Raw genomic sequence first — 22,810 nt, forward strand, 5'->3', positions numbered from 1 at the left:
TAGCTGCTTTCAGAATTTTCCTTGTATTTTGCCAGTTTCATTTTGATATGTCGTGTAGAAGATCAATTCAAGTTACGTCTGAAGGGAATTCTCTGTGCCTCTTGGATTTCAATGCCTTTTTCCTTCCCCAGATCAGGGAAGTTCTCAGCTATTATTTCTTCAAGTACACCTTCAGCACCTTTCCCTCTCTCTTCCTCCTCTGGAATACCAATTATGCGTAGATTATTTCTCTTTAGTGCATCACTTAGTTCTCTAATTTTCCCCTCATACTCCTGGATTTTTTTATCTCTCTTTTTCTCAGCTTCTTCTTTTTCCATAATTTTATCTTCTAGTTCACCTGTTCTCTCCTCTGCCTCTTCAATCCAAGCTTGGTCATCTCCATTTTATTTTGCAGGTCATTAATAGCATTTTTTAGCTCCTCCTGGCTGTTCTTTAGTCCCTTGATCTCTGTAGCAATAGATTCTCTGCTGTCCTTTATACTGTTTTCAAGCCCAGCGATTAATTTTATGACTATTATTCTAAATTCACTTTCTGTTATACTGTTTAAATCATTTTTGATCAGTTCACTAGCTGTCGTTATTTCCTGGAGGTTTTGTGAGGGGAATTCTTAAGTTTTGTCCTTTTGGATAGTCCCTGGAGTGGTGCGGAACTGTGGGGCACTTCCCCTGTGCTGTCTTGAATAACTTGTGTTGGTGGGCGGGGCTGCAGTCAGACCTGATGTCTGCCCCCAGCCCACCGCTGGGGCCACAGTCAGACTGGTGTGTACCTCTTCCCTTCTCCTAGGGGTGGGATTCACTGTGGGGTGGCGTGGCCCCTCTGGGCTACTTGCACACTGCCAGGCTAGTGGTGCTGGGGATCTGGCGTATTAGCTGGGGTGGATCGGCAAGGTACACAGGGGTGGGAGGGGTAGGCTCAGCTCGCTTTTCCTTCAGTGATCCAGTTCGGGAGGGGCCCTGCGGCACCAGGAGGGAGTCAGGCCTGCCACCGGAGGGATGGATCCTCAGAAGCACAAAATTGGGTATTTGCGTGGTGCAAGCAAGTTCCCTGACAGGAACTGGTTCCCTTTGGGATTATGGATGGGGGATGGGCAAGGGAGATGGCGCTGGCGAGCGCCTTTGTTCCCCGCCACACTGCGCTCTCTCATCCAGTGCTCAACAACTCTCCCTCCAGTTGTCCTCCAGCTTCCGGCTCTCCAAGCAGAGCTGTTAACTTATAATCTTCCAGATGTTAAGTCCCGCTTGCTGTCAGAACACACGCCCTCTGGCCCCTCCGCTTTTTGCCAGCCAGACTTGGGGGCTCTGCTTTGCCGGCGGGCTGCCCCTCTGCCCCGGCTCCCTCCTGCCAGTCCGTGTAGCGTGCACCACCTCTCTGCCCTTCCTACCCTCTTCCATGGGCCTCTCATCTAATCTTGGCTCCGGAGAATCCGTTCTGCTAGTCTTCTGGTGGTTTTCTGGGTTATTTAGGCAGGTGTGGGTGGAATCTAAGTGATCCGCAGGACGCGGTGAGCCCAACGTCCTCCTACTCCGCCATCTTCCCCTCACTGCAACCTATGAGAATCTTAATGAAATTAGCATGTTTTATAAAAGGGCTATAAATAAATTGTTAAACAGAGCAACAGGACCACTTTTGCTGGCCATTGCTTGCTCAAGGATAAATGGGAAAGAGTTATAATGGTACTAAAAGAAATCCAGTCTTTTCTTTTTTTTTTTTTCAAAAATATGAATTGCCCAACTTGGCCCACTAAAAGCTAAGAGAAGCACCAATAACCTAGCAGCAATGAACACAGTGCCTAGGTTGTGGTTTCTAAAAGCTATTCCCCATTAAATGGAACTAGTGCTCCTTGGAAGATTAGCTGATGCCCAAATCTAGGATAGGGTGTATGCTTATTAGCCTGGCACATCCTGCTATACAGAAAAAAGGAAGTAAGGAAGGAAGCTATCAAAAAGCAATGAGACTTGGGGCGCCTGGGTGGCTCAGTTGGTTAAGTGTTCAACTCTTGATTTCAGCTCAGGTCATAATCTCATGGGTCATGCAGGAATTGAGCCCCATGTCAGGCTCTGTGCTATTAGCATGTAGCCTGCTTGGGATTCTCTTTCTCTCTCTCTGCCCCTCCCTCATTTTGCTTTTTCTCACAATAAATAAAAATAAAACATAAAAAAACAAAAAACAAAAAACCAACTAATGAATCTTGCCAAAAGGACTCAGGAACCCACAGAGACAAAGACTCCAACTGGAGTCATTTAAAAACAGTATTCCAAGGCACCTGGGTGGCTGAGTGGGTTGAGTGTCTGACTGTCGATTTCAGCTCAAGTCATGATCTCATACAGTTCAAGAGTTTGAGCCACAGTGGGGCTCTGCACTGACAGCATGAAGCCTGCTTGTGATTCTTTCTCTCCCTCTCTCTCTCTCTCTCTCTGCCCCTCCTGTACCCTTGTGCATGTGCTATCTCAAAATAAATAAACTTAAAAAAAAATGATTTTCTCTCTCCCCCTCTGCCCCTCCCCTGCTTGTGTGCACACATGCACACATGTGCTAATTAAAATTTTAAAATAGGAGCACCTGGGTGGCTCAGTTGGTTAAGGATCCGACTTTGGCTCAGGTTATGATCTCTTGGTTTGTGAGTTAGAGCCCCACATCAGGCTCTGTGCTGACAGCTCAGAGTCTGGAGCCTGCTTCAGACTCTGTCTCCCTCTCTCTCTGCCCCTCTCCTACTCATGCTCTGTCTCTCTCTCTCTCTCTCTCTCTCAAGAATAAACAAAAAATAATAAAAGGAAAATAAAAAATAAAATAAAATACAGTATTCTACAGCTTTACCAGAAAGTTCTACTGCATTTTTTTTTTTTTTAAGTTTATTTATCTATTTTGAGAGAGAGAGAGAGAGGGAGGGAGGGAGAGTGTGTTTTTTGGGCATGTGCCTGTGTGAGTTGTGTCCATGAACAGGGGAGGGGCAAAGAGAAAGGATCCCAAGCAAGCTCCACACTCAGCAGGGAGCCCAACGAGGAACTCCCTGAGAAGGACTCAATCCCACCACCTTGGGATCATGACCTGAGCTGAAATCAAGGGTTGGATGCTCAACTGACTGAGCTACCCAGGTGCCCTAGAAAGTTCTACTGCTTTAAATAAAAAACCAGGATTCTCGGGGTGCCTGGATAGCTCAGTCGATTAGGTGTCTGACTCTTGATTTCAGCTCAGGTCATGATCTCATGGTTTGTCGGATTGAGCCCCACGTCAGGCTCTGCTCTGACAACACCAAACCTGCCTGAGATTCTTTCTCACCCTCTCTCTTTGCCCCTTCCCAACTCTCGCACATGTATTTGTGTGCTCTTTCTCAAAATAAAGTTTAAAAACTAGGAATCTATACATTATCAATTTCATTTGTAATTTTAAAAACTTGTTCAGATTAGTCTTTCCTTTATATTAGCATGGCCTCTACGTACTAGAAATAAACCTCATAATGCCTGGAATTCTGTTCTATTCGTTACTATACCTCAGGGCCCCATTTATTGAATGAATGAATGAATTGCTATAGGTAAGGAGAGCTAAATAAAATTCAAAGACTATTTTATTTTACTTCAATGTAAAATGTATTTTCTTAAGCTAATATTAATGTCATATAACATTCTTACAGCTGTCTTACCCAGTGTCCTCCATTAATGCCAGAGTGATTCGAGAGAAGACTCGGTTCTGGGTGTGAGAACCAGTCATTGCTTCATTCTGAAAATCAAAAGATTTTAAATTAGAAGGCCAGATGTCTTGAAACTCCCAATAATTTCCATGATTACTTTGACGTATATGTAAAATGTCTCAAGTGTGAGAGGCTCACTTATTCACTTCAAGTAGTGAAATAAATAAGCCTTCCTTAATTAATTAATTTATGTATCTATGTATCTATCTATCTATCTATCATGACAAGACTGAAGCTTAAAGCAAAATCTGCTTTCTGCCTTAAATGACTATATTATGTACAATTTCCCAGAAATGGCAGACAACCAGCATTTAGAACTCTGACGAATATGAAAATAACTATACATAAGCAGAAATGCTGTAAAAATATTATAATATCTAGACAAAGTAAAGTGAGTGACTGAGACAGATGCCCACAGAATATTAGAGGGGGTGAATATTGACCTGAATTTAATTAAAAAAAAAAAACAAAACGCTTTTATAACCTTCAAGCTATGATCACAGAAATACACATCAATATATAAAACAAGTATCACAGAATCATAGGATCAAAGAAGTTGCATGAGGGACCTAAAATGCCATCAAAGTCTACTATCTACCCAGTGTTTTAATTCATATCATGTAATTCCTACAGCAGCTCTGATTATTCTTCAAATCCTTATGTTGAATACTGGATGGTCACCTCAAGTACTTTAATATCACTAAAAAAAATAGTTCAAGGATACAAAGTTGATTTCAGAGAAAGGCAACCATTAATGAAATTAATACTCTCACGTTTCTACTGCAAAAATAAATAAATTTTCATGTCTGGTCAATCTACAGTTTTCTTAAGAGAATCACTTGGGAAAATTGCTTAGGGAAAATTGCTTAAGGAAAATAAAAGAACTAAAAATCCCATGGGAGAAACAAGTGTAATGTGTCTTCCATAAGTTTCCATCACTATTATTTTGTGGTCACCTGGATAAGAATGGTCAGCAGAAGCATTAATTTCACTCCTTTGTAATTTTGCTAACTTGTATATAAGCTTAAAAATACACACACACACACACACACACACACACACACACACACTCTCTTTCTCTCTCTCTGAGCTAGAAATTCCATTTCCAGGGATTTATCTTTCTCTTTTTTAAAAATTTTTTTAATGTTTATTTTTGGGACAGAGAGAGACAGAGCACGAGCAGGCGAGGGGCAGACAGGGAGGGAGACACAGAATCTGAAGCAGGCTCCGGCCTCTGAGCTGTCAGCACAGAGCCCGACATGGGGCTTAAACTCACGAACCACACGATCGATCGTGACCTGAGCCAAGGTTGGATGCTTAACAAATTGAGTCACCCAGGCACCCCTATCTTTTCTATTTCTATGTAAATACATCTGACCTTGAGTTAACTTCCTAGTTCTGCTCTCCTGGAAACCTAAAAAAGGTGGAATGTCAACTGTGTCACCAGGCAACAGTGGTGTGATGCCTCAGGACATCACAGTAAATGATGGACTTGGTAAATGAACATGACCTGTTGGTAAGCCATAGCTTGGAACATCCCCATGTGCACAGATTCTTATGGGGATGTCACTTACAGAGATCTAGAAGTTATGTCTATGGAACTGTTAAAAACAAATATATTAGTCTTTATTTGAGACACAGTACTTCTAAGCCAGGCTGGTTCTTGCACCCCCCCTTGTATGGCCTTCTGCTCCTATATTTGAGCTGGAGTGCAGAGGGAGAGAGGCATGAATGACAGCCCCTAGACTGTTGTGTGGAGCACGAAAAAAATGCCTGACTTCTACCATGCTGGCATGCTGTGTCTTGTATCTTTCCAAGTAAATGTTTTTTCAATGACGCTTGCTAGGTCTTGTGAGTTTGAATGCATGTTTAGTTGAACCTAAGAATACCCACTGAAATGCCACTCCTGAAGGATATCACAGATATAAATAAAGTGCTCATCACAACATTTTTAAAATAATAAATTTTAAAGTGGCTGGCTGGCTCATGGTAGAATGTGTGACTCTTGATCTGGGCATTATAAGTTCAAGCCCCACATTGGATGCAGAGATTACTTTAAAATCTTAAGACATAAATAAAATAAAAAATTTAAAACACAGTTGTTCATTAACACAGGACTGTTGTTACATTCATATAACGAATCATGTTGGTTTATAATGACTTATCCCTGGATTTTAATATTTTGTGCAATGGAGCAACAGCAGCTAAATATAAAGTACACTAAGACAGCTGAAGATAGCAACAGAGGAATGCTGTGCATGATACCCATTTTCTCCATGTTCTTCTACTTGGTTCAATATGGCCAGAGGTTCTTAGAAGTGCTTATTGCATGATTCTAATTTTGTACATTTTGCTCTTGTCCCCTTACTCAATTTAGTCTCTGTTCCAACTACCATTGCTTTTCGTTGTTGTTTAAGGTAAAGAAATATTAGAGTAAATAAAGGAGTTTATTTACTGGAAATATGTTTAAAATTGAGCTAGCACTTTATTGTGACTTACTGCTTTTGTTAGTGGCATGGTATTTGTTTTTCCCATGAGTCTTATTTTTAGTGTTCAATTTTGAAGAGGCTTTTTAGGAAAGCATACACTGCATTACATCAGGAGCACCTGTACTGCTTGGAAAAATGTCTAAGATATACTATGAAGTGGAAAATTGTTCATTAACATATGAATTCATTTAATGAAAAACCTGTGTGTTAGTGTGTGCATCTCTACATATACATAACATTTCTTGAAGCATATACAAAAAACTTAAATAGTGATTACATCTAGGGGCACCTGGGTGGCTCAACTGGTTGAGCATCAGACTTCAGCTCAGGTCATGATCTTGTGGTTCATGAGTTCAAGCCCTACATCGGGCTCGCTGCTGTCAATGCAGAGCCTGCTTTGGATCCTCTATCTCCCTCTCTCTGCCCCTCTCTCACCTGTATGATCTCAAAAATAAATAAACATTAAAAAAAAAATAGTGATTACATCTAAAAAGCGGGTCTGGAGAGCTGAAGGGGAAAAGAAACTTTAAGTTACCAAATGTTTTTAGGTTTACATAGAGTTCACCTAATGGAAAAGAAAGGGAAGTTGAAAAGAGGGGGAGGATTTATTTTAGTGGCTGCCTATCAAACACTGGAGTTTTAAAAAGAGGCAAGGAGTTGTTAACCAAACAAAACAAAAACAACCCAAGGAGGTCAGTTAACATTCATTCTAGCTCACTACTGATTGGAACTTATTAATGAGAAACTGCTTGTTAAGAGAAAAAAGGGGCAACTGGGGGGCTCAGTCAGTTAAGGGACCGACACCTGATTTTGGCTCAGTTCATGATCTCACAGTTTGTGATATCTGGTCCCAAGATGGGCTCTGCACTGACAGTGCAGAGCCTGCTTGGAATTCTCTCTCTCCCTCTCTCTCTGCACCACCCCAGGTTGCATGTGCACGCTCTCTTTCTCAAAAATAAAACACAAACATAAAAAAATTACTTTTATTAAAAAAGAATTTCTTTCATTAAAGAAAAAATGCCTAGTAAAATTTTAAAATAAACTGACCTCTAATAACCGCTTTTCCCAATGGTTGAGCTCAGTGCCCATGCCACCTTGATTTTCGAGTTCCATTCCCTCCAGAATTGGACAGTTAAAATGTTTTCGCGCTTCATCCTAAGAATCAGAAAAAAAAATCATAAACCCTACAAAAGTACAATATAATAACGGCAGAGTCTATAACACAGATATGGTAAAGTAGCCATTAAAGAATTACTTTGGTGAGAAGTGAAAACATCTTTTAAAAATATGGTTTTTAATGTAATTAAATATATTTTGATACTATTACATTCCTCTGCTAGTAAATTCTCTTAACATTTTTTCCTCTATTTGAAGACTTTGTCACATATTTTTCAAAAAAACTATAGACTAACACGATTGCCATTTATAACTATTATGTCAACAATGTTTTCAATGAAGGGATCAACTGCTCTTATTATAGATATAGTCTTGGAAGAAAAATAAGTTCTTCATTAAAATACAATTTTACTCATTTGGTTTTTCCTGTCCTTTAGTTAGAAATTTCCAGTGACAGGAGGGGTGCCCTGAGTGGCTCAGTCGGTTGGGTGTCCAACTTTGGCTCAGGTCATCATCTCTCCATTCGTGAGTTCGAGCCCCACATCAGGCTCTGTGCTGACAGCTGAGAGCCTGGAACCTGCTTTGGAGTGTCTCCCTCTCTCTCTGCCCCTGCCCCACTCACACTCTGTCTCTGTCTCTCAAAAATGAATAAACGCTCAAAAAAAAAATTTTTTTTTTAAAGAAATTTTCAATGATAGGAAATATCCCAAAAACAGTGCAAAAATCCACAAGGCAGGGGCACCGGGCTGGCTCAGTCAGTACAGCATGCAACTTTTGATCCTAGGATTGTGAATTTACGCTGGGGGTAGAGTTTATTTAAAAAATAAGAGGGTGGAATGGTTAACTTTATTAATTAAATGGTTAATTTAATAATAATTAAATGGTAAATTAGTTAGTGGTTAATTTTATTAATCATTGGCTTGGCTAGGCCACAGTGCCCAGATATTTGATCAAACATTATTCTGAATGTTTCAGTAAGGGTGTTTTGGGGTAAGATTAATAATTAAATTAGTAGACTTGAAGTAAAGCAGATTACCCTCCATAATACAGACAGGCCTCATCCAATCAGTTGAAGGCCTTAATAGAACAAAGACTGACTTTTCCTGAGCAAGAAGGAATTCTGCCAGCTTATTGCCCTTGGACTCAAAATGCAACTCTTCCCTGAGTGTCCAGCCTGGTAGCCTACTCCATCAGAGTTTGGAATCTCCAAACCTCCACAATTGCACGAGCCATTTCTTTCAAATAAATTTTCTTCTCTCTCTCTCATTTCTAGCCCTATTTCTTGGGCAACACATTTTGTTGGCTCTATTTCTTTGGACAACCTTGACTAATATGGACTAGTATTGAAATGATCAGCAATTATACAAATAGTACCAGTCATCCTAAGAGGTATCATAGTAGAGGGACATTGGCTTAAAGCAGTAAGTAGAATGGAGCCATGAGAGTTATTGACAAATTTCCATTTCTTCAGATTTCTCTTGGCTTGTAGCTTTACTGTACTGCCTTTATATTAGTTTCCTTATTATAGGCTCTGAAATTTACTTTTAAGTTCTTCAGCAATAATGATTAGTAGAGAAAAGACCATAAGAAATGAAAAGAGTAGATGGTTCATGAAACATGAAGAAGTTGGGTAATACATACGACAACACGAGGTGTTACTAGAAGATACACAGTGTGAGGAACTATCTTATTATCTCGAACATTCCATAATCTCTCCACCTTTCGAACTACTTTATCACTCCATTGATATAATCCAAGACTGCAATTAAAGAATAAAAGACATTTTGCAAATTCATCACAGCTTTAAATAGTGAAAGTATTTATGAACATCAATATGCAATTAAGATATTTGAGTTTCCTATATACCAAATACTGCAACATACATGACAACATTTTCTAATCTTTTCAACAACCTGATGAGATTATCATCAATATTGTGCAGATAGAGATGGAAGGGTAGAGAGAGGAAGTAACTTCTCAAGTTCACAAAGCTAATACTTTGCTCAGATGATGATGAATTACTCCCTTTTAATACAAATTTTGGATAAAACAAAAGCAAGTCCAGAGACATATCCAAGCACATAAGGAAACTTAATAACAACAAAAAACGGCATTTAAAAAAAATTGCATTTTAATTTAGTGGGAAAGTACAATTTATCTATTAACTGTGATGTAACACTGGTTATCCATCTAGAAAAAAAGTTAAATCCCTATTTCATCCCATATACAGAAATAAATTCCAAGAAGATGTTAGCAAAGATGGCAGACCTCTGAAAATTCTCTGTTCTTGAAAGCAATGAGAAAAGTGGCAAAATGCCTAATCAATTTTTCAGAACTTTGGAAATTAACAAAGGCTTTCAGCAATCCAGGAAGCATTAAAAGAAAAAAAAGGATAGGAGTGCCTGGGAGGCTCAGTCAGTCAAGCGTCCGACTCTTGATTTCAGCTCAAGTCATGATCATGAGATCGAGCCCCTCGCTGCTAGCGTGCAGCCTGCTTGGGATTCTCTCTCTCCCTCTCTCTCTCTGCCCCTCCCCTGCTCTTGCATACACACTTTCTCTCAAAGTAAACAACAAAAAAAATTGTTTAAAAAATAGATAAATCTCAGTAAGAACTGCAAGCTTTGTGGCATTTTCCCATGCCTTGGCAGCCCTGAAAACTAACAGCCCGCAATCACAGTAAAAACCAGCAAACCTGGCAGCCACTATAGAGGTGGTAGAATGGGGGTGACTGGAAGAACACATTAAAAACAGCCTCCATAATCCAACTCTATCTACAAGAAACACAGTTCAGACTCAAGGACACAAATAGGTTGAATGTAAAAGAATTAAACAGATAATACCATGCAAACAGTACTCAAATGAGAGCTGGAACGACTACACCAGTATCAGACAAAATAGACCTTAAAACAAAAGTTGTTAGTAGAAATAAAGAGGGACGTTCTATAATGATGAAAAGGTCAATCCACCCAGAAGATATAATAGTTATAAACATATATATACCTCACAAAAGAACCCCAAAATACATGAAGCAAAAATAAATTCCAAATGAATAAAAGCTATGAATGTAAAAAATTGAAATAATTTACTAGAAGACAGGAGAATATTTTTATAATCATTGGAGGGCAGGAATTTCTCAAGCAACAGAAGAAAAAAATAGATGAATTTAATGATATAAAAATTTTAAATTTTTCTATGAAAAAAATATTATAACGAAATAAGATAACTAAGTGGGACAAATATTTGCAACAAACATGAAAAAGGATTACTATCCCCCAATTATAAAGTACTCTTACAAAATCACTAGAAAAGGAAAAATAACCCAGGACTGGACAAAAGACATAAATAGGCTGTATACAAGTACAGAGGAAATTCAAATGGCTGAAACCTCAGTAGTAGTCCTAGAAGTATAAGATACCATCTTTTACTCTCAGATTGGCCTTAAAAAAAAAAAAAAAAAAAAAAAATCTATAATATCCACTACTGGTAAGCATTTATATATCATTGGTGGGATATAATGACATCATTTATAATGGACATTAATTTTGATTTTTCCCCATAATCCATATCATTTTTTTCTGGCTTTTTTTCCCCCTAGATTACCTCAATCATCAACCCTATGAATCTCTCATTTTCACCAATAAAACAGAATAGAAAGAGGCTATATTTTTCCCACTATTATTTTATGGAAATTTTAAACATACAAAATGTTGACAAAACTGCAAAGAGCACAGCTGCAGATCTAATAATCTTCACTTTGATTCTACAATTAACATTTTGTTTTATTTGTGTATGTGTGTGTGTGTGTGTGTGTGTGTGTGTGTATGTTGCCATATATCTGTTCATCTATCTATGCCTTGAAGATGCTATTTTTAATTCTTTTGATCTTTCTCCATAGCAAAGTAATGTTTAAACATCCATAGTGATCAAAGCCAGCAAGAAAACAGCTTTTACCTTATTAATAACTCCAAATATTCTCTTCATCATCTACATTTCAAGACAAATAGTTTCTCCAAATAAATAGGTTAGGGACAAATCCAACTCTTCATGTGTCTATCAACTGAATTTCCTATCATTCTATTATCTCCATTCATACTGTAAGATTTCCTGCTTTTGAGGAATATCCTGAATACAAGAAAGTACTGCAAATTATGAGCTTAACAATAGTTCTTTTTTAATATTTATTTATTTACTGAGGGGGAAGAGTGGAAGAGAGAGGGAGAGGGAGGGAGGGGGAGAGAGCAGGACCATGAGTGGGGAAGGAAGAGAGAGGGAGAGAGAGAATCCCAAGCAGGTCCCACACTCAGCACAGAGCCCAACATGGGGCTCAATCTCACAACTGTGAGATCATGACCTCAGCCAAAATCAAGAGTTGGACGCTTAACCCACTGAGCTACCTAGGCGTCCCTTAACAAAAGTTCTTATGTGTGGGTATCTCTTTCTTCCTTAACTACATCACTATGTAGGTGATGCCTATCTCATCATTTATGTTTCTCATAAAGACCAAAATTCTTAGGAAAGACCAGACTCCTCCTACACCACCAAATGAACACAAACTATTTAAAGAAGGAAAATATCTATGTCCAATTAGAATTTGTTTCTTCACATGTACTCTAAAAAATATGATGAATAAAGTATTATCTGCTTCAATATTTAATTCTAGCTATTTTAATAGAGATCTCTGTAATTAAAGTAAAATATATACAAAGTAAACAAATTTGAAGTATAAGAATTAATGTTTTTTTTTTGAGGTGAGGGTGGAGCAGAGAGAGAGGGAGAATCCCAACCAGGCTCCACACTGTCAGCACAGATCAAGCGGAGCTTGATCTCACAAACCTCAAAATCATGTCCTAAGCCAAAACCAAGAGTCAGCTACTTAACCGACTGAGCCACCCAGGCACTCCAGGATTAATTAATTTTTAATTCCACATCCATATACCACTAATCTGATAAACATATGGAACGGTATAAGCACCCCCAGAAGGTTTTCTTGTGCTTCTTTCCAATCTATACTCAACTTCTCAACTTGTAGGTCATTTAACAGCTTGGCCCTTCTAGTAAAACCACTCATCTTTTATCATTGCTCTTTTTTAAAAACTACACAAATGGACTGACTTCTTTTGCTCAACATTAGATCTGTGATATTCATATATGTTGTTGCATGTAACAATAGTATATTCTTTTTTAGTGCCTTGTAGTTTTCAATTATATGAATATATAATTTATTTATCCATGCTACAACAACAAAACTGCCATGAACATTCTTGTGCTTATCTTTTTGTGGACAGATGCTGAGATTTATATTTTCTATAAATGAGTGCAAATGGTTACAGATCTGTGACTGATACGCTATAAAAAATTCTTGACACATTTTTTTTAGTGTTTCTTAGTATTATTCATTTTAGGCCCTAACCCTCTAGATCACTGCTAATATGTTGTACTAAATACAGTATCAGTTTACATGTAAATATTGCCATGATAGGTGATAATTATTTAAAAAAACAAATATAGAGGCACCTGGATGGCTCAGTCAGTTAAGCTTCCAACTTTGGCTCAGGTCATCATCTCACGGTTCATGAGTGTGAGCCCCACTTCCGGCTCTGTGCTGACAGCTTAGAACCTGGAGGCTGCTTCAGATTCTGTGTCTCCCTCCCTCTCTCTCTCTGCCCTTCTCCACTCATACTCTATCTCAAAAATAAACATTAATAAACAAACAAACCAAAATATAACCAACTCATATTCTCCCATGGCCTGACTATACTGTACAGGAACTCAAGTTACAATGTGGTGGAAAAGAGCTCTGCTGGCAAGAAGATTCCTGGCTCTTTGGGCAAGTCACTTAAGTTTTCTGCATCTTAACTGCTTCATCTCTAAAATGAAAGGGTAAAGCTAAATGGCCTCTTTTATCCTGTTTTAATAGCTATAGTTTTTCTAGGCTAGCCATGAAGCCGCTATTATTTACGGCAACTATCATGCCATGAGTCTCAGATTCTAGTCTTAGCACCCTCCTAAAAGAGAAGAACAAGAACAAAAAATAACAAATACCTATAATTAAAAGGTGGGAGGCCATCTGCAAATCTTGAAGTTAGAGGATTTCCATCTTTATCATGGTAGAATGCAAATAGGCCAGCAGAGAAACCCTATAAAAAAAATTCAAAATGTCTCAGAGTGAAAAATATCAAGTCTGATTATATACATCATAACATGGTGCTATCAAAAGAGAACACTCATATAACCTTGTAAAAGCCAATACTTCTACTGAAATATGTCATATATTGGAATTGGAAAAAAATTAAGTATTCCATCTAATGAATTTTAAATTTCAATTACTTGAAGGAATTGTAAGTTAAGAAATCCAAAGTAATAGTGACAACATTCTTTGGTACTGGCATAAATAAGAAATTTGTTTAAGAATATATTTACCACAGTCGATCCTCTTCACATGAACTCATTACATAAACTCTATAATTGCACCCAGGGTATATTACCATTGAGAACAACTGACAATACAGTTTAGAAGTAGGAGGTGGACAATCAAGTGTGCTCCCTAAGAGCACTCAAAAAATTCAGTCTTTGATCCAAAAGTACACACACTTAATACATATTTGTACTTAAAAAGACTGGAAGTGTGTGTGCATGTGTGTATGTACACTTAGGAAAAAAATAATGGAAATATATATCAAAATGTTAACTGTGGTTCTTCTGATGGTAGGGTAATGTGTAAAATAACTCATATTCCCCTAATTTTTTTACAATATGAATTTGTTACGTTTATAGTCACAATTTAAATACTATTTTTTTCAGAACCACTAATTAAACATTTATTCAATGTTCAAGAAACTTAAAAAGGAGTTTATAATTTTGTTAATAAATGATGCTAAAGCACTGTTATGCCTTGGAATTATCTAAATTATATGTGGATAACATTTCATTAATAAAAATGAATACATTTTATGTATACATGGAAAGGCTGGAAATTTCCCTCAATTACTTTATTCTTTACAATATATACAAATAAGTAAAACAATTTAACTTATAAAGCATTACCACATTCAAGAAGAAGGTATTGCTATCAATCATTCTAAATTACTGAATTAAATACTATTTTTAAGTCTTTAATTTTAATTTTAATGAGATAATGGATACTTCACATAAAGGTATTAAAATTCCTGTTCTCTATCCTTCACCTCCCAAAATAGATGAGAAAATAGGCAAAAAAAAAAAAAAAATATATATATATATATATATATATATATTGCCATTTCATATCTATTTAATTAGTGAGGTTTCTTTTCTTGCTCTTTCCTAATCTAATACCTAAAACAAAACAACACTTCTGTGACTACTTCTTTATGTATGTTTCATACATTGAGAATATGCTATAGCTCATATCCAAATAACTAACAATCAGAAACGATCACTTAATTAATCAATTTCTTTGGCAAATTTCTTTGCTTACACAACTGTGGCCTCTGTGTCATTCAAAGCTTGCCAAAATGATTAATGGAATCCAGGTTATTCTTTTATTCCTGAATTTCTTCTTCTTTTTTAATCTCTGAAGATGCAAAGGACACTTAATTGAGTCAGCTAAGAAAATCGAAATAGCTTTCAATATACAATTCACTGAAGTTATACAAAGCTTAAAATAGTGTAATTTGCCTCATCCTTTATAATATTCTAAATATACATTTTTTCCCACTGTATCAGCTTGAACATTTTTCTAAGCACTCACATTTCAGAAGGTTTATTCGGTATTCAAAGCACCACAGGTAAGTGTAATTGATAGTTATGAACATACAAAACTTTATGGGGAATCTGTGTTAAACATTTAATTCTTACCATCTTCCAGGATAGGCTTTGAGACTTAAGTTAATATTTAAAATTTCTTAGGTTTTTACAGTTTTTAAAATAATTCAAATATATAAAAAGTAAAAAAAAAATATCCATAACAGAAACTTATGTATCCTTTTTAAGGCTATTTAAGATATTAGTTTACCATATTTTCGGCAAACTTTTAAGAAATAAAACACTGCAGAGTGAATATTACTGAAGCTCCATTACCTAATCCTTTCTCCTCCTTCTTTTCCCAGAGGTAACCACTACACCTTGAAGTCACCGTGTATAACTTTCTTTTTTTTAAATGGTTATTTGAGGTGGCGGGGAGGGAGAGAGACGGAGGGGCAGAGAGTAAGAGAGAGAGAGAGAGAATCCCACTGTCAGTGCAGAGCCCAATCCAGGGCTCGATCCTACGAACCGAAATGTGAGATCATGACTAGAGCTGAAATCAATAGTCAGTTACTTAACTGACTGAGCCACTCAGGTGTCCCAATGTACATAACTTTCATGCATTCTTTTATAGTCAATGGTATCTAGCTTTGAGACCCTCTGACTGCTAAAGTAAGTCTGAATACCTTCTTATACATGACTCAGCCAACTGTTTTTTTTTCTTTTCTGAATTGCCTGTTCATAACCTAATTTATCTCATGCCTGGGATCTCTGCATTCATGTTCATTTATATAACACATTTAAAATCTGCTGTTTCTCTCTGGTTCTCTCAACATCAAGTATCTATAGTTTTTAGCTCTTAGGAAGAATGAGTCTTGTTTCACCTCAATTAGCAGGTTCAGCTTACTTTTTTTAAAAATAAAAGAAAAACAGAGAATTCATTTTAGAATCTTCTTACTTGAAGGATATAAATGTCTGGTTACATAGGTGTTTCAGTGAGTTATGTAATGTATTTGCTGATTTAAAGACTGAGGCTTACATATTAAAGTCATACATGATAGCTCACTAAGACTAATAAATAAGGGTGCTTGGGTGGCTCAGTCAATTAAGCATCTGCCTCTTGATTTTGGCTCAGGTCATTATCTCATGGTTTGTGAGTTCAGGCCCCATGTCAGGCTCCACACAGACAGAGTGGAGCCTGCTTGGGATTCTCTCTCTCTATCCCCTTCTTCCCTGCACACACACACTCTCTCTCTCTTTCTCTCTCTCAAAAATAAATTAAAAAAAAGACTAATAGATAACTGCCACTAATTTTATTATACCTTACTATATACAGCATGGTGCTATAGGATTTCTGTTTTGTCTTAATCTCCAAGAAAAAACTCCACTGTACTATGTACTACTGTTCTCTTCATTTTAACAGATGAAACTGAGGCTTATGAAGCTAAATAATTTGCATAAGATCCCAAATATTTTTAGTGGTAGAGCTAAGAAGACTCACACCCCTAAATCTGTGTGATCCATTGTCTCTCAATCACTGCATTTTACTGCCATCTATTTTCTAAATACATAAATGGCATCAAAAAACCATTTCCTAGGGTTTTAGATAACTTTTTAATTTCCCAAATATATTATAAAAGTTCACTATTTTGGACAAATTGGGGAAAAGGAAGGAGGGGTTCTGAATCAGTGTATGTAAATTCTAGAAAGCCTAAGCAGACCGAGAGGACTTTTGAAATCAGACCTCTGCAATAAGATCTAGAATTAGCATATCAGTTATCACTTTACAAGAAAGTTAATTTTTCTAAATTACTAAGTTTTTTTTAATTTTTTTTAACGTTTATTCATTTTTTGATAGAGAGACAGAGCGTGAGTGGGGGAGGGGCAGAGAGCGAGGGAGACACAGAATCCGAAGCAACCTCCAGGCTCGGAACTGACAGCACAGAGCCCGATGCGGGGCTCCAATTCACAGACCGTGAGATCATGACCTGAGCTGAAGTCGGACGCTTAACCGACTGAGCCACCCAGGCGCCCCACTAAGTTTTTTTCTTAAGAACAGTAATCATTTTCTCAAAAATCCTATTACCAGAGACCTAATCATCTAGGTTTTACTGACATAAATCTAAGAATCCAAAATTTAACGTATATATAAAATAACAGCATAATAAACAGAAAATTAACGCATGAAGGAAAGAACAGTAATTAACAGCAAAATTTACCAGGGCATGAATAATCTCATGTTTTACTGTGGACAGCATCCCAATAAACTCCTGAGGCTGGGTAGAGATCATATTTGGACACAGGTTAGCATATCCTGCTATTGGCCTGTTAAAATAGACATTGGATTTTTTATTATATTCCAGAAAAATCAGTATTATGATATTTACTAACTTATACTTTTCTAAAAAAAAACAAAAACAAACAAAAAAAAAAACTGACCAGGTCAAAAAAATCTTTGCTAAATATCAAATGTCATTTTATACCATAATATCTAACTCACTATCTTATACTTTCAAGACATATACCTTTGTTTTCCTATGGTGTGGCTAATTAGCACCTGTCCTCACAAGAGTAAAGTTAAGTGTGAACTTAAGTGTGAACTTGTAAAATATGTCAACGTATACCAAAAGATAAGAATGGACTGAAAAACTTAAATTCTAACATGTTTTACTTGCAAAATCCATATCTGATTTCAGCATTTCACTACATTTATAGGCACATGGGATGAGCAGGTAGATGGAGAGGGACGCTAGGTATACAATAGGATAATAAGCACATCATTCAGGTTGTTCAACCTTCTTATGCCCATCTTGCTATTCCCTTTCTCTGCCTGAACACTACCTTAATTCACATACAGATTTTTTATCTTCCCATCATCTTCTTTCATATTCTATACTTTCTAGAATCTATACAGTTCTATCACTTTCTGAGCCTAGAACCTGAAAGTCCAAGACCTGACTAGTACCCAATATAATTCAGTTAGTTACACCATGTACCTACCTGTCTTTCAAAAGCTGTGGCAAACAGACAACAGTAAGGACTCCAAAGTCCTTTCTCCCACCACTACCTCAACATTTTATCACAGAAATACCAAAAACTCACCAAAATGTAATCACCTTATACAAAGTAACATTTGCCTTAAGTAAAAAACATATGGTATATTTTGTTCATACTTGAAAACAACAGACTTATACTCAGAAAATAATTCACTTACCAAAACACTGCCACAGTGACCTCTAAAATATAAAATGGATATCACTGCCAGGCTTAAAACCCATCAGGGACTTCCTACAGCATTTAGAATAAAACATCCCTGTCTGCCTCTCCAATGCATTTCCTTTAGTTCTCATCTTCAAAAAGCGTCCACTGAAGTGGCTTCTACCAAACAACAGGCACACATGGATTTTTCCCAACATAAGTCTTCCTCAAACTCTTTATCTGGCTGAAGCCCATCAATGTTCAGGTTACACCTAAAGTTTCACTCTTTCAAAGAGGCCGTCTGTGCTTAATTAATCTAAATTATGTTTCCCCCTTTGTTCTCTTTTATGCTATAGCACCCTTTTTTTTCCTATAAAGTATTGATCCTATTTTGAAATCACATTTATTTCTAAGTATATTTAATATCTGCCTGCCTCTGTAATTCCTATGTTCCATGAATGAGGCAGGTACATGGGTCTATTTTGTTCACTTAGTCTGCAAACACCATATTAGGCATTCAAGTATTCTTTGAATGAATTAATATGGCAGTTTTGAAGGAACGTTTCTCTTTCATCAAAAAGATTAAGAAAGAACAACTGCAGATACTGCTCTTCCTTCCAACATCAACACGCTCCTCAGAAAAAAACAATTCTTTTCCCAGATATATGAGTAGCTTCAATTTCACTGATACAAAGAACATTTACTCTTTTAGTTACTCATTTATATCAAATGTGAACCAAAAGCTAAAGTGCTTTAAGAAAACATAACAGCAGTGCAAAAAACCCTGAAATATGAAATTAGGTTATGGGATTCTCATCTGTGTGAAGATTCCTGTGCTGGATTCTCTCACCAAAAGACAACTAGATACTTTAGGTGTTTTCAGCATTGTCAGATGCTGAAAGGAGATGAACTACTCTAGACCCATCTCAACCTGGGATTTTATATTCCTGTCCCCATTTTCCAAAGGAAGCCATTCCCTTCCTAATACATAAGGTTCACTTTAATGTGTCTTTTAAGAAAAGTAGTAAAAGCTCATTGTAAAAAGTTATATATCCAAATAACATAGATATGTATAAAGAAAAACATGAAAATTCCAGTTTACAACCTACCCCCCTACAGAGGTAACTGCTACTAACAGTTTGCCCAGAACTGAAGGGTTTCCCAGGATTTTCAAACAGGGAAGTCTTGGCCAAACTGGGATGGTTGGCAATTCTAATTATTTCTTTTTCCTTAGTACATTCAAGTATGTGTAATACACACACACACACACACACACACACACACACAAACATGTAATCATATTATGTACATTGTTTTACAATATTCTTTGAAACTCAACAGTGTTTTGAAAATGAGATTGTGTGTGTGTGTGTGTGTGTGTGTGTGTTCACAATCCATACAGTTTAGTTCAAATTAAGATAACCACTATTTTGCAGCACCACCGTTATGAAGGCTTATTTCACAAAGACATCTACGTTAAGAAAGTATCTCATTTTATGAAGTAACTAAATTTATCATTCATTTAGCACTTCAAAATACCACATTTCCTGAGACATACTGAGACACTGTTAATTATAAAATATCATAAATTTAATTATACCTTCTCAGGAAAAAAGGAACACTCTATTAAACACATGTATTTTTATAAACACTGGTATGTGTATATACATATATATATACATATATATATGCAAAAACATAGCACTTTACTCAATCATTTGACTCTAAGCTTTCCCAACACTTAGAAGCTAATGATTTTTTAGATTTCAGATCATCAGTTACACAGCATCATGGTAATAGACTGTTCCTCATAATCCATGATGCTCATTTTGACCTCTTTACCACCTTTGGGACTGACAGTATAATTCTGCAGCATATACCAGTGTTTCCTTTGTATTGCCTACTTGGTTCAACTAATAATTTCATTTTTTTCCTTAAATGAATACACATCAATAGAAGTCAACCAGTTCTTTAAAGTCAGCTAGTCTTGATAGACAGAGGAACCTTCAAGACCTCAGCAATGGTCCTATGTACATATGAAATGGTCACGTTAATTCTCCTAAATTTGAGAATGTTACAATCTATTCTGACATACGACAATTTCTACTGCCTTTGATTTGTCTGGAGTGTGACAGGCAACCTTCTACATATATAATAACATTTCATTTCAAGCCTGCTTCACTGGGAAAATTTTTAAAAATCTTTTGTAAATAAATAAGAGGCCTCTAAATTTTTTAAGTGATAATTTATCTAAGTGAAGGACATGGCAAATTATATGACAATTAGATAAACACTTATTTTAGCACAGAAGTGCTAAAATTCAAATTCAAATTGTTTCCTTAGAGAGCTATTTACTTCCAAAGAAAATTCTCTGGACAATACTTTTTCTTTAGAGTTGGTACTGACATTACTATATGAATAACAGTTCTATCACCTGACATTTTCTCCCCACACCCCCATCCAAGCGCTGTACAGTTTATTATTGGAGGCAATCTGGAAAATGCAAACTTCTTGTACTCTTAACACTTAGAACCTGTGTTAAGAGTTTCCATAATTAGGTCTTAGAGAATAAGTCTCTGGGGAAAGTTTACCTGTCCATTTTTGCTTCCTGCTGACAATAGGCTGCATAAGAGATGATGTTTTCACGGCTGCACCTCTCGGTGGCCAGAGCACCAACATATAGAACAAAGTCTGCATCCCGGACGCCTTCTTGGTCTTGCACACCTACTGCTAAACAGGACCACTTACCCCCACGGCAGACCCTGCATCTCTGCGCCATGGCAAGCAAAAGAAAATCAGACCAGAGACAAGATTAGCTGTAGGGACTTTTAATGTATAGTGAATCCAGACTCTAAATTCATATGAGTTAACTTTTATTTATTATCCCTCAACTTTTGCCAAATCCATTCCTCCCTCTACTCAGTTCCTATCTCTAATTTTGAATTTGCTTCACTAAAATTTCTACTTTGTGTAAAATGATTATAATCTACATATAATAAACATAATCTAATCCATAATGTTAATTAAAACAACTGTTATTTATAAAGGGCAGCCAACCTGGACACAAAAAAAGACAGAAAAAGTTTTAAACTTTGAAACTAACTGACAATTACAATGGACTTCCTTGTACTTTTTTTTTTTCAACTTCCTGTAAATGTATAGTTATTTCAAAATTCACTAACAAAAACATTTTATCTATGGAAATATATTTTCTATTATAAAGTAATTCATGTAGTTAGTTAAAAATTCATATAATACAAACAAAAAGTTAGTCATCTTTACCTTTTAAAGATGAGTTTAAAGGTAAAGTCACCTCAACATTACCCTTAATTTCTAGTTTTCTAATCAATTCTGTGCCCTTGTAACATCTGCTTCTTAGAAAACTTCTCTCAAAGTTCTAAACAATTATAATTTCCAAATTTATAAATAAAAAAAATCAGTGAATTGTGGGGGTTTTCTTAGGTGTAAGTGATGCTTATAAAGAGAAGAAAAAAAACTCCCCATTTTATTACATTGTCTACTCTTATTTCTCTAACACATCTATTTATAATTACTTTAACCTATTAAAGTTGATGTTACATAAAGTTATGATCTTTAGGGGTGCCTGTATGACTCAGTCAGTTAAGCATCTGACTTTAGCTCAGGTCATGATCTTAGGGTTCATGAGTTTGAGCCCAGCACTGGGCTCTCTGCTGTTAGCACAGAGCCTGCTTCAGATCCTGTCTCCCTCTCTCTGTCCCTGCCCTGCTTACTGTCTCTCTCAAAAGAAATAAACTTGAAAAAGTTCTTTAAAAACAAAAAACTGTGATTTTTAAGCATTCTTTTCCATGATCACTCATGCATTAAAAAAAAAAAAAAAAAAAAAATCACAGGCTCTGTGCTGATGGCTCAGAGCCTAGAGCCTGCTTCTGATTACATGTTTCCCTCTCTGCCCCTCCTCTGCTCATGTTCTGTCTCTCTCTCTCAAAAATAAACTAAATTTAAAAAAACTTTTTTTTTTTTTAATCAGGCTCTCCCCCCGCCACCCCCAAGAAGATAAGTAGCAGAATTTGGAAAAGCCAAGAGAATTAAAAACAAACAAAAATACCTTAGAAAAAAAGCAAAGAAATGTGTCTTAAAATGTCTCTAGATTTCTTGGGAGAAAAGCTGGATATGTAATTAAGAAGTTGTTTTAATTTTCAAACATGTCCCTAAAACATTTTATACTCAAGAAATTTGAGAAAAGAAATGAAAGCTGAATAAGTTAGTTGTATTAGTGCCAAAATATAGGGGTCCAAAAAGCCTTACTGAGCTCCAAAAAACTTAATAAAAAATTACAAAGTAAACTTCAGTTAAACATATGCTTAATTTTGGTTACTAGGTAAATGTTCAGTAACACATTCATTTCTGGAAGTAGCTAGAGAACACAGTTCAACAGAGAAAAACAGCTATAGCAATAATCATATTTTCATACTAACTTCAAAAAAAATTTTCTTTCAACGTTTACTTTTTGAGAGAAAGAGAGACAGAGCATGAGTGGGGGAGGGGCACAGAGACAGGGAGACACAGAATCCCAAGCAGGCTCCAAGCTCTGAGCTGTTAGCACAGAGCCCCATGCGGG

The 22,810-nt window shown here is 36.5% G+C and overlaps 1 protein-coding gene across 4 annotated transcripts in view; it reads right to left on the reverse strand.

Moving 5' to 3' along the window:
• The window catches only part of LMLN (leishmanolysin like peptidase), a 135,504-nt gene that overhangs the window by 91,198 nt on the left and 21,496 nt on the right, over positions 1-22,810 (reverse strand). For all 4 annotated transcript variants that reach the window (XR_006718383.1, XM_045502398.1, XM_045502397.1 and 1 more), the window contains exons 6-11: positions 20,802-20,980; positions 17,232-17,337; positions 13,333-13,427; positions 8,932-9,049; positions 7,222-7,329; positions 3,638-3,714 (exon numbers count right to left, since the gene is read on the reverse strand). Coding sequence is in view for 3 of the 4 variants with exons in the window: in XM_045502398.1 (XP_045358354.1) it covers positions 3,638-3,714; positions 7,222-7,329; positions 8,932-9,049; positions 13,333-13,427; positions 17,232-17,337; positions 20,802-20,980 (683 nt within the window). In the remaining variant the exon portion in view is untranslated. The remainder of the gene's footprint in view (positions 1-3,637; positions 3,715-7,221; positions 7,330-8,931; positions 9,050-13,332; positions 13,428-17,231; positions 17,338-20,801; positions 20,981-22,810) is intronic.

The sequence above is a fragment of the Leopardus geoffroyi genome, chromosome C2 (genome assembly GCF_018350155.1).
Source record: "Leopardus geoffroyi isolate Oge1 chromosome C2, O.geoffroyi_Oge1_pat1.0, whole genome shotgun sequence".
In the NCBI taxonomy this organism is placed as follows: Eukaryota; Metazoa; Chordata; class Mammalia; order Carnivora; family Felidae; genus Leopardus; species Leopardus geoffroyi.